Raw genomic sequence first — 13,104 nt, 5'->3', positions numbered from 1 at the left:
CATTACGGAATGGAGGGAGTAGATAGCAATTCAGTGGGAAGAAAAAGGAGGGAATGACTTGGCATATCCCTTTCTTCCAAGAGGAGAATTAGCCCAAGGCATCAAATAACAGACTGCAATAGAAGTGTATTCACCAACATGGGAAGAAAGAGACTTTTCCTGATATTATTTTGAAGTGTGGCTTGGATCTGTGGCTTATGAAGAAATAGCCAAGGGATATGGATAGGTGCATACTACTTACTCAATATCCTATTTAAACTGCATTAGAAAAATTATCTCAGAAGTGCGATCAAAGTGAACCGACACATCAGAATCTGTTACAAATACAAAAAAATTGTGGAGGAGCAGCAGCAGCTCCGTCAAGCTCTCCAGCTACCACAACAGCAGGCCAATCAGACCGACAGTCTTCCAGCAACCATCCAACTACGAGGGGGCCCCTCCGTTAGCATCTTGAGAAAAACATCAAGAGGACCTATTTTAGGTAACAGATATCATTGAAGCTTTACAAGCACACCCCTGCATCCTGTATTTGGACCTGTAGAGGATGATCCAGAATACTACTTTACTGTCTTTGAGTCTGTCTGAAGAAATAGTGCCTGTCTCAGGGAAGGTGGAGCCCTTATATTACTCCTCTGCTAACTGGGGATTTATAGTTAGCTTATTAAGCAGCCAGTCCAATTGGTAACACACAGTACAATGATGTAAAGGCTGTTTTGAAACTCATGGGGTTTGATGGAGGAGGCCTATAAATTGCAGTTTCAAGGCTTGCATCTAAATCTTACTGAAACCCTTTGTTAACTGTAACCATTTATCTACCATATCCTTTGCATGCTAGTAAAGACAACCACAGCATGTAAGGAGAAAATTGGGAACGCAGTAGTATTGGGACCAGTTTGCTTGTTACTGTCCCCCATAAAGGAAAACTCAGTCCTCTGGAGAGTGGACTAATGCATGAAGGTTATGGGGAATTGAAACCCCTTAGATGCCCATATCTACAGGAACTAAGCGTAAATGGTAAAACTACTTAGGGGCCAGGGTAGTGGTTGTCTCCAATCAATACTGAGCTCTAAGGGGTGAAATTTGGAGGGGAGAGTTCCGATCTACATGCATTCATGGCTATACCCAGTCTTTCCTATAAAATAATAGAGATAAAAATAGCAATCAAACCTTCTCAGAGACTGTCGCAATATGCTGATGTTTACACTGTCAGGGTATTTCTAATGTAGACTTCAATGCAGATTACTCACTTCTTGAATCTCCTCCACATGTCAGGCAGGATCCAGAAAAGTTGAAACCTTCTTGGATAGACTGATATTGAGAGTTGGAAAGGAATGGGAGGTCCAGATGTATTAAAAGAGTTGTTGACCTGCCCCCTATCTTTTCTCTGGGAGGAAAATTGGCCTGAAACTTGGAATAAAAGACTGCAAAAGAAGTGAATACCCAAACGCAGGAAGGAGAGTTTTCTTGATATTATTTTGAAGAGCGGATTGTAGCGTGAATTATAAAGTAGTAGCCTATGAATATAGACAACTCTATATGATTTATTGAATAAGCCAACTCACCTTTGTTGTGGCTTCCTGTTTTTGCGACAGAGGACAATGATTTCCTCTAAAAAAAAATCTCCAGTGCCAACCCCTGCTCTTGTCCACATAGTTAGGCCAACTAACCTTTTCAGGACCACAAACTTTTTTTGAACATGGTGTCTTTTCTTTGAAACCATGGACATTTAGCCTCTATACTTAGAATGGACACTGAGAAGGAGGTCTGTGCTTAACTCTGCTCCATGAGACCCTTTCTGGAGATCTGCATCCTTCCTTTCTTGAATGCCATGTGAAAGAATTGGCACCAACTAGCCCCTAAATTATTAGGTGGTCCAGTCAGCAATGCCCTATTTATACGTGTCTGTAATAAGCTTGGGTGACCCTCTTTTGAAAAGAAATCTATTTAAACTCTGTAGATCAAGCAAGCTACCAACCTATACTTATTAAGGAACTATTGTCTCCCTATTAGAGAGACCTCCAAAAAATGCAAATCGTTGCCTGAATGACAGTGAGCAGGGTTTCAAATCTTGGCCCTGTTACTCCACTGTTACGATCACAGCATTTGCTGCTGATACAGTCCAAAATAGAGTTTAGGAAGCTCTTATTGATGCACACCTTTCTCCATGGCAACATCCCATAACCATTGAACTGCAGGAATCCATTGGTACACTCCAGGAAGAGATCGGTGCTCAGCTATTGGCAACCATGCAGTGAGCAATTATATACAAGGAAGAACCTATGTGAGAAGATGGTAGCTTTGTTAGGATCAAAAAGTTGGAACCAAGTTTGTCTTGGCATGAGGTTGATGGAAGACCCCACCCTTTTCAAAGCTCATCTGAATTCTTGGTTCAGTACCAAAGCATAGAGTTACAGTGTGTAAGCACATACTGCTATAGAAATGGCATGGTAATCTATTTTAAATGACTATCAAGAACAGTTAGTGCCTGATTACAACTTTGGAGGAAGGTGTTAATCCGTCCCAAATGTGACGGATATACCACCAGCCGTATTACGAGTCCATTATATCCTATGGAACTCGTAATACGGCTGGTGGTATACCCGTCACATTTGGGACGGATTAACACCTCCTCCAAAGTTGTAATCAGGCCCTAAGTCTGTTGAAAATAAATCCTGAATTGACTTTCGACTCAAGAAAATAATAAATTCTGCATGTTATATATGGGCTTCACAGAGAGCCGTTAGTGTGAACATCAAATTCTGAATCTGACATCTTGCTCAACTAAGTGCCAGAATGGCCGATGATGCTCATCCTCTCACCTGCCTTCTCTCACATCTCCAAGGTCTTGGCAGAGTCAAGATAAGAGGGTGAATACCAACTGTCTACCCATATCAGTGCCTGCTGTTGCCTACAAGGGATTCCAGGCCACACTGGCAGCTGTTCTCATGCAGACCCTGACAGTATGGGGCCTGCTCTGTGTGAGATGATGGAGAACACAAAGTGGCACCTCAGACGAGGTGGTAGAGGAGAGCTACAAAGGTTATTGGGGAAGGTGGTAGAAAGTCTAGTAAAGATTTTTGGGGGATATTAAATGGGGAATGGGAAGGTTTTGTTGACAGTGGTGTGGGTAGGTGCTATGACAGAGAAGGTATTAGGGTTTATAAATATACCTGGATGCAGTCAGTGGTTTGGGTATTTGATAATGGAAGGCACTAACGCAGGCAGTGGGAGTATTGGGACCCTGGTTAATGTTATTTCTAAAGCACAGTTAAGTGGGGGTTGATTTCATATTTTGAGGCCATGTGGTGTATGGCTTGCCTTTGATGTATCTTCCTCTGTTCAGCTAATGATTAGGATCAGTTGCACAAGGGAAGGGGGTTGGGGGCATACATAACAAAAACATTTAGATGTTTATCAGTCAATAAAGTAGAGTTTACGACCTCATGGTTCCAAATGAAAATTTAGACAACTGAAGGTTTGCTCTCTCTATCTCTTGAAACACTTTGGTGGGAAATAATGCCATTATTGACGAGTGATCCGTAATCCTTTTTATTATTAAGGACTCATCTTTTTTATCGTTATGGGATGAAGATAGATCATGTTCAGAGAGATTACTGGGTCTTGGGATGTGATCCTTGACTACGTATTGAGCTACTCTTTGTCTGAATATTTTCTTTAGTTTATGTTTATCAATGTGACTCAAGACTATTTGTGGGACATATCTAGTACTGTTGTGTTACATTATTTATTTATTGATGAAGTGCATGGTCATATAAAATATGTGATCACACCAACACTGTCAGCAGTGAAAAGTTCATAGAGAATATACGATTTAAATAGCAGGGGTTAGAAGGTTTGTCTAAATTTCAAGTGGTTATTCAGTGTACTCAAACCATGTATATTTATATAAGGAATAGTCATGAGTGGGTTGATTAGTTGAAGCATAGTGTCATTGCTTTAGTTCCATTTTAATAACATTTCTAGAATTGTTCAGTATTACATTTAAAGTGAAATGGTTATCTTAAGACATTGCTACTATAGTCACACATTTTACTTTGTGCATACAAATAATTATGTTCTTTTCTTCTGCATTCCTTGAACATGACTAAAACAGAGGCATAGTCCTGTAAGTACAAGTGTATTCTTTTTCATTTATATTGTTGCTTTAATTTATGTAAAGTTGTGAACAATTCACAGCCCACTTCATTTTTTATCAGTAAGAACTGCACAGGTGTTTTAATGTTCCTTTTATTTTAACATGTGTTTTGGAAATATCATTCTTTGTTTGCAATTTGTATCTTGAACTCTGCTCTAAGAGTCATATTCACAAAATCTATTATGGAGTTTGTGAAGTATTACTATTTTATGTATTCTAATATGCAGTTTAAATCAGCGCTGTTGTCTCTCTTGTCTTTCTTCATGGAGATTCTTGCCCTGGGGGCAGAGATCTTCATACACATAGGCATTGGATTTAGTAGGACATGTGGGATGGACATAAGGGAATGATTGTAAAATGGAGAGTAATTACTACAGAATGAATGGGGTTATGGAAATGTGAAGGGGGAGTTTAGAAAGGCACGTGGTAATACAAATCACACAGCAACATAAGAATAATACAATTGTAGTTCTCAAAATGTACATTTAAATCTACTACAGTAGCACTACTGACAACATAGGTTCAGGTGTACTTCTGCCCTGCCTTGGAGTAAGTCCAGCAACATGCATGGCCAAGCCCTAGTACTGCAACACACTCCCATAGCAATCAGTGAAGGTAGGCAATAACACAAACATATAGGGGGAAGTATAAAACAAACTAATTAAATTGCACTTAGATTTGAACATTGTTTGAATTATTTGTATTTTTTTATATTTGAAAAAGTAATGTGCAAGATAACATTTTAGGATATATTGTAAAGGATAAAAATTTTTGGAAAACATTTAAGTCACAAATAAATAATAGATAATTTGTATCCAATATTTGTATCCAAGATTGTGGGTGGAGAGGGAAGAGTAACATTTAACAAAATGTAAATAAAAAAAGTTGAAATGTAAAATGTTAAGTTTTAGTGCAATGGTGTCGCTTGTTGCAGTATTAGTCCCAAGTAAATAGGATTTAGGAAATTGTGTTTTAATATTTTTATTGAACAATAAATATTCTTTATTTTTGTATTTAAACTTAGTTTCCAAAAAGGCCTTATTTTTTATAGTGAAATATCTGCCACCAGGGCACAGGAGATCTGAGGCAGAAGGTTACCAGTAGTAACCTTTTGGTCATCAGTTCATTTGTAGGGGTGTCCAACTCCTTAGTTGAGAGGAGTTGAGACTTATAAGTCTACATCTAGGTGTACGTTTATGCATGTAAATGTTGAATTCCATGTTGAAGAGATTTAAACCAATGTGTAGGTGTAGATCTACACGCAAAGAGATCTACACATGCAAACATACCTTTGGAATAGGACCTTTGGTGCTTATGTTTTCTAGCACATCCCTGTCTTGCTTATGTACAAATACATCAGCTATTTACATATATTATTCATTTTACATGTGATGGTAATACATTGTTAAACTAATTGCTGCTTCTTTTCCAGGGGCTGAATACAAGGAATTTATCAAGTAAGATGTATTTTTTAAAATCTTTGAACTGTATTGTTCTAACATATTTTTCTTTTGTAACATTTTATTTAAAGTTGAGACAGTGATTAACACAGCAAAAGATTAGATGAACACTGGATATTAGGAATTTACATCAGTACATTGGTGTAGCCTCCCCTCATACTGTGATACCCTTCCTAATTCTCCTTTATTACACACCAAAATATCCAGCATGGGATTCTGTCCCAGGGCACACATTTAGAATAAAACATGTTTTGAAATTAAAGTATTTTGTACATGACTACATTCCTATAAGAGATGCTGTCCTTTTTATTTCAGTCAGCCAGATTAGTCATTCAGTGTTATATTTGATTGAAAACACTACTGTAGAACTGTGTTTCAAAAAGAAAACAAAGTGGGGATGGTGCTCCTACACCAGAAGTAGTATAACATTCTTCCTTTCATTTTAAGAACTCTGAAAGTTGCAGTTTCCCCATGCTGTAGAGCATACAGGCAGTTTGTTTTGACTCCTAACAAAGAATTAAAATGAACACTTCAACCTTGTTCGAAGGATGTTTGTTACATAAAAAACTCAATTTGCCTTGTTATTTTTTGTGTACCTTATTTGTTGCTTTTGAATCTTAGTGTTTTAAAGCCTTTTCTGGTAGGTGGTTTTCTTCCCTCATTTCTTTTCTCAGCCTCCATGCCTGCTTTTTTACCACATGCCCCTCCTGTGCAAGATGTCTAAGAAGGATGTCCATGATGTGTACATAGTCTGTCTTCGTAATGCTCACATTAAGAACGGTGTATCTTTCTTTAATAGACAAACAAGCATACACACTTCCCTTATTGTCTTATTTGCACAGAATATTAATTAGAAGAACTTTCTGCTAGTTAATCAACAATTTTATGATCCACATATTCCTTCAGTATTATTTGATACCTTTGACTCTTTGAAACCGATATCATGAAAATAAATGTTTTTGATCCCTAAAAAGTATATCAAAAATAAATATCAGAATTAATTTCACAAGAAATAGTACATTACTTTTGATTGTAAGGAACATACTTATTTTATTAGTTCAGCATTCAGTAAAATACTATCATAGACAAAATATATTCAATGAACAATTACTTTAGTGTAAGACTCTGTAATGGTAAAATAAATCATTATCATGTGTCCATTCACAACACTTAGCGTTCTTGAATACTAGTGGCATTTCTGATGTTTGTCATTCGCTTACAGAAACACACATATTCAAATATTGATTGCGATATCATGAAAAAAGCATATATGGCCTTTCACTTTTCCCTTTCCCTAAATGTAATAACTTTTGCTGTACCTCTTAATTGTTTTTACAACTCTTACAACAGAATCAGTTGTTTTGCTTAATGGTCAGTGAATCGTATGGCTCTGTGCTGGATCCTTTTTATATCTGCATCTAATCCCTTTGTTTATGATAGACTGATGATGCTTTATCTAATGCCTCACAATCAGGCAGGGTATATTAATTTTCTCTTTCTTGTTTATCCTTTATATCTCTCTCTGCTAAGATATGTGTGTCTCTGTTGGAGCAGAAAAGGTTCACTGCATGGCTTTGGAGAGTGTCTCCCTGACACAAGTTCATCTCAACAAATTCTATAGGTTTTTGACATTCGCCACAGCATGCATGACAATTGTGAAGTACTCGAGGAGGAAGTAATGATGAACTATAGAAAAAGTGTCCAATTTAGATATAGGATCCAATCCATTTGCTTTCTAACAGAAAACAGATTTCATGTGCATTTATAAAACATTGTTTTGACCTCCTGATTCCATGAACTGGGGAAGAAAGGAAACTCATTTGAAACATGTAGCTAAAGTTCTTATGCCCTTTTTATTTTCGAATTGCCTTGAGGAAGTAGTGTGCACCTGAAACACGTTGGCTGTGGTTGTAAATGTATCACTTCATAGAGATGCTCTGAGAGAATCAGATGAACATTATAATCTGAAAATAAAGAATTCAACTGGAGTGAATCCTTATCTGAATTGGACCTTTTTTCTATTGTTCAGCATTATTGCCTCCTGAAGGACCTAATGAACCTGGTAACACACCAGTTAATTAAGTCCTCCAGGAGGCACCAGTTGGGTAATGATGCAGGAGGATTTAAGGAGCCAAATGTGTTCCTTTTACCCTGTTATTAGTTTTGATGACACATGAGGATCAAGTTGTAACCTGAAGGCTTCCTGTACCCCGGATTTTGGACCAGAGCAGATCTCTGTAGTCTGGAGGGCATGAATATTATGTACGCTCCTTTTAGCTGAAGATTACTATAGCGCATCGTACTGCTGATGAATGCCACTGTGGATAGTGACAAGATTAGAGCGGGAGGACAGAACTTTTAACCTATTTTCTACAGAGGAGTCACCCACTAGCCCACCGTGTCTTTTTATATTGGTGTAATAATCACCTGCTACCCGGTCCTTCACGCTATCCATTGATGGGGCATATGTATATTGTCGTTCTGTGTGTAGAGGTTGTGCGAGGAGTGTGTCTGTGGTTGTTGCCACAAAGGAATCTATTTTGTTTTCCAGAAACCTAGTGGTACCTAAGATTAAGGATTGCGAGCACTCCAGACAGTGTTGTGCAATGCAGAGCTCCTCAAGGACATTCCAGAAAGTCTTGCTAGAGTGGGTGGGAGAAAAGTCCCTGTGGGTCCCCTGATGGTCAGGCACATTCCCCTACTCTTTCCTGGCTCATTGACCATCGGAAAGGCTACCACCACAGAGTAGCAGGCAGCTGGATGGGGTAGCTTCTGCCTTTTCTGTGCCCGTGATTTGGGCTTCCAGTGATAGGAGAGACCTAACTTTACCACACCTTCCTGTTGAGACCTATAGGCAAAGACCAGGGCTGCATCAATCTGTGATGAATAGGCAAAAGAAAGTTACTATCTAAGACCGCCGACTATTGGAATACCCAAAAATCTGTAATTTAAGTGTACAGATGGGACAGAAACTTTCAGCCACGGTGCCAAGATTTTGCTATGTGAATATAGTGGTCTTACACCAGAGAAGGTCAAAAAGGTATTTTATGGTCCAGGTTTGGCCTTTTAACCACCATCTCCCCCTGTCAGGACCAGAAACCTAGGATGTTCTACAGTATTCCAAAGCCGTCTTGAAGGATAAGCTAGCCAACTGCTTAGGAATGGTGTTTGATGTGTTGCTGTAGAAGGAAGCCAGTGCTTAAAAGAGGGGAAGGTGAAGGCACTGTGACAGAGAACACTGAGTCTGTCTCTGCAACTCTGGGAGGGCTACACCGCTCATGTTAAAGGGTGAGATCAGGTGGCTTAAGTGATACTGAAGTGCAGGCTAAGCTGTGGAGACACCTGCTAAACCTCTGAGGCCCCTGTAACTGTGGAACCTTGCTAAAGACAATAAGGTTTCTAGTGGGGTAATGTCATACAAGAGGAGACCACCCCATGGAGTGGCGCTGAATCTCAAACCCCATATTACAGAACAGGCTCAACCTCAGCCTACGTATTGCGAAGAACAACTAGGACACATTGAGGTACTGTGTACTTGTGATTCTGGAAGGAAGGGGAACACACATTTTATTGAGCCTGCCCCCACCTGACTCCAGGGTCAAATATATAGGCAGATAATGGTAAGTGTAGAGTGTGGGGGGGGGGCACAGGAAAACTTCCCTTTGGCATTCATACACAAGGGCCATGAGTCAATTTGCACAGCTGCTTCAGTCACAGCAGAGGATGTTCCCCCAACTGGACTGAACTGAAACTCATTTCAAGATACCTATGTGATCTGTAGAGTGCCCTTTTGATATTTATGACCAGTATTGTGTTGTGTGCCTTGAGACCCTCACGGGTGAGTAGTTGTGCTTTATAAAAACTGATTCATTGATTGATTGTGCAAAAGTAAAGTACTTTCCTTTTGTAAGCAATAACACTGGCTGGACATTAATATATATGGTTGGTGTTAGATAGCCTGAGTTCTGAGTCTCTAAGTTTACACCACCTCAGTGAGTTACCTTTGGACAGCTTGAAGTTAGCTACCCTGAAGGTCAGATGCTCAAGGGGTGTATTTAGTGCTCAGTTTTGAGCTCAGCCGTAAAGCCCCAGGAAACAAGGGGTAGAACAGGTTCTGATTGTGACAATCTGATACCAGTAACCATTGACAAGCCTGAGTCCTAAAATGTTTCCCTAGTCTCACATTCCTCAAAAGAAGGACTTCTCTTATGTAACAGATGTATGGCAGGACATGAGAAGGAGAAATATATCTCAAAGTGTAGAGGATAGTGCATTCAGTGTGGACAAAGGGTAAGAATGAAGGAATCTAGACAAGCTTGTGGAGACAGGGACACATGTTCCTGAAACAGAAATCCTCAAGTCTTTTCCAAAAGAGCAAAGATACAAGGTGATTGTGATGGGCTGTGTTACGAGCGGATCAATCAGAGTCAAAGCAATGGAGTATTTTACTGTTTTAATTTATTCTCTGTTTAGTCACAGGTTATTTCTTTAACGATAGCGTTAAGGGTTTGAGTCTCTGGGGTTCCGGGTTCCCTTAGGGTCCTTTGTTTCTCCTAGGCTTTCCCTGGTTCCCACGTCGCCTTTTGGTCTTCTGGAGGATGGACGTCTTCCTCTCGGATCCCAGTCACCAAAATAAAAGAAACAAATAAAGAAGCGGTGAGTATTTCTGGGGTCCTGGGTGGGGTACGGTGCTCGTGAGGATTTTAGGCAACATGCGGGTAAGTTCGTGAAGGGGTGATCGGGGTTGGGCTCTTTCAGGGTTGTGGGGTTCCAAACTGTGCCTACTTCCCTTCTCGCCCCTCCCCTTGGTCCTTGTTCACCCTCCCCGTCCCTCCTCCTACTTCCCTGGTGCCTTTCCCCTTTACCGACTTTCCCCGTGGCCCTCCCGTCCCTAGAAGGGACCGTACCTTGTCAAGCCACGACCCTCCTGGGTCGTGGCGGCTCTCTCGTTTCTCCGGAGCTCCTTCCGTTCCCAGCTCGCGCTCGTCGGGGTTTCCTCCCTCTCCGGTCGGGATTTCTTCTCCGTTCGTCTCCACCTCAGCCCGTACTCTCGTCGCTCTCCGCTCTTCTCTCTCTTTGCGTTCCGCTGCTCTCTCTTGTTCCGGGTCCGCCTCCCCTTTTAGTGCCCGAAGCCGGAAGTCGTCGATGCTATGTCGACGCGGCGTCTCCCCGTTGCCAGGGGAACGCCGCGCCGTTTCCGAAAACCCGGCCGAAAGATGGCGGATGCGAGGTGAGTAAGACGGGCCCTCCGGGACCCGTCTACAATCCCCTACCCTAGATCGGGGCTGTTCGAGGTCCGATGACGGAGGGAACCTGGAGAGGTAGTCGGCGGGACCTTGTAAGGAACCAGGGATATGTCGAACCTGGAACGTAAAGGGTTGTAGTTCTAAGAACCATCTCAAGATTCTGGAGTTAGAGTCTTTGTGAGCGGCAAGCCAGGTGAGAGGGGCATGGTCAGTGAACAAAACGAAGGACCTCCCTAAGAGATAATACTGTAAGGAGTCTATGGCCCATTTAATGGCAAGACATTCTTTTTCAATCGTTGGGTAATGGGTCTCTCGTGGAAATAATTTCCTACTTAGAAAAACCACTGGGTGGTCAAAACCTTCCTTATCGGGCTGTGTAAGCACGGCTCCGAGACCTACGTCTGATGCATCCGTATATAGGTGGAAAGTGTTTGAGAAATCTGGGCATTTTAGTATTGGGTCCGTGACAAGAGACTGCTTCAAGAGATCAAAGCTATTCTGTTGGAAGTCTGTAAACGGAGCTAATCTAGTAGGGTTTAGTTTGGTCAGTAGGTCTGTCAGAGGGGCAGCTATGGTGGAATAATTGGGGATAAACCGGCGGTAGTATCCTACTAAACCCAGGAACGACCGTAGGTCTTTCTTTGTTTTAGGTTCAGACGTTTGCAATATAGCCTCAACCTTGTTTTGTTGCGGTTGTAGGGTGCCATTTCCTATACGGTACCCTAAATAGGAGATTTCAGTGTTTCCCAGTAAACACTTCTTAGGGTTGGCAGTTAAACCGGCTTCCGTTAAGGCGGAAAAGATTGCATCTAGGTGGGCTAAGTGTTCTTGCCAGTTTCGCAAAAAATGACTATGTCATCTAGGTAGGCAGCTGAGAAATTTTGGAATGGTTTTAAGATTCGATCCATCAGACGCTGGAAAGTCGCGGGAGCGCCGTGAAGACCAAAAGGTAAAACCGTAAATTGGTAAAGGCCGGAAGGGGATGAAAAGGCTGTCTTTTCCTTGGCCTCGGGGTGGAGGGGTATCTGCCAATAACCTTTGGTTAAGTCCAGGGTGGATAAATAACGAGCCTTTCCTAATTTCTCTAGGATGTCATCCACCCTGGGAATGGGGTATGTGTCAAAAAGGGAAATCTCATTAAGTTTACGAAAATCAACGCAGAATCTTATCGATCCGTCTGGTTTAGGAACCAGCACTACGGGGGAATTCCAAGGACTATTAGAGGGTTCAATGACCCCTAAGGCTAACATTGCTTCAATTTCGGCTTCGATGATAGGCTTCCGGGCTTCGGGAATGCGATATGGACGAAGACTAATTACTTGTCCCGGGGGGGTGTTAATGTGATGGTATGTTAATGGGGTTCTTCCCGGTGTTTTGGAGAAAAATTGGGGATGTTGCTTGATTAGGGTGTCTAGTTGGGTTTTCTTAGTGTCAGTTAGCTCTCTATTAATATTGGGGTTTTCTTCCGGAGGGATTTTTCTTACAGGGTATAACTCTAGTTCCTGTTCTTGGGGATAGGAGACCAGACACCCAATACCCGTTTGGTCGGTAGTCTCTTCTACCGATTTCCATTGTTTTAACAGATTTATGTGGTAGATTTGTGTTTTCTTTGGGTGGGTGCTTATCTCTAATAGATAAGTGACAGGGGAGACTGGTCTAATAACCCTAAAGGGTCCTTGCCATTTGGCGATCAGTTTATGGTCAGATGTAGGTCGCATAATAAGGACCTGTTCATTAGGGAGGAAAGAACGAACTTTGCTTCCCTTATCATAGTAGGACTTTTGCTGTTTTTGAGCCGTGACTAGGTGACTATGAACGTCTTCCCAGAGGGTTTGCAACTGCCCTCTGAGTTGATGAACATAATCCATCAAGGGTTTCCCTTCCTCTTGTTCTTCCTCCCATGTCTCTGCAGCCATATCCAGAAGGCTGCGAGGTTGCCTTCCGAAAACCAATTCAAAGGGGCTATGCCCCGTAGAGGACTGTTCGTGAGTCCGTATCGCATATAGAACCAAAGGAAGTTTCTGATCCCAGTTGCGACCGGATTCATCTACTGTTTTTCTCAACAGTGTCTTTATTGTGCGATTATATCGTTCTACCAGTCCATCTGTCTGGGGGTGATAGACCGAGGTTCTTAGCTGGGTAATCCCTAACAACTGGCATATCTGCTTCATGAGTTTTGACATAAAGGGCGTGCCTTGATCGGTCAGTATTTCCTGGGGGAAACCTATGCGGGAAAATACCG

General features: G+C 41.5%; 1 protein-coding gene across 1 annotated transcript in view; it reads left to right on the top strand.

Moving 5' to 3' along the window:
• FCHO2 (FCH and mu domain containing endocytic adaptor 2) overlaps positions 1-13,104 on the top strand; it is a 724,395-nt gene that overhangs the window by 311,088 nt on the left and 400,203 nt on the right. The window contains exons 14-15 of the mRNA XM_069224082.1: positions 4,115-4,136; positions 9,004-9,018. Of these exons, the coding sequence (XP_069080183.1) occupies positions 4,115-4,136; positions 9,004-9,018 (37 nt within the window). The remainder of the gene's footprint in view (positions 1-4,114; positions 4,137-9,003; positions 9,019-13,104) is intronic.

Source organism: Pleurodeles waltl, chromosome 1_1 (genome assembly GCF_031143425.1).
Source record: "Pleurodeles waltl isolate 20211129_DDA chromosome 1_1, aPleWal1.hap1.20221129, whole genome shotgun sequence".
Classification (NCBI taxonomy): domain Eukaryota; kingdom Metazoa; phylum Chordata; class Amphibia; order Caudata; family Salamandridae; genus Pleurodeles; species Pleurodeles waltl.
The sequence above is the reverse complement of the archived record's forward strand: the minus strand, read 5'-3'. Positions and strand labels throughout refer to the sequence as shown.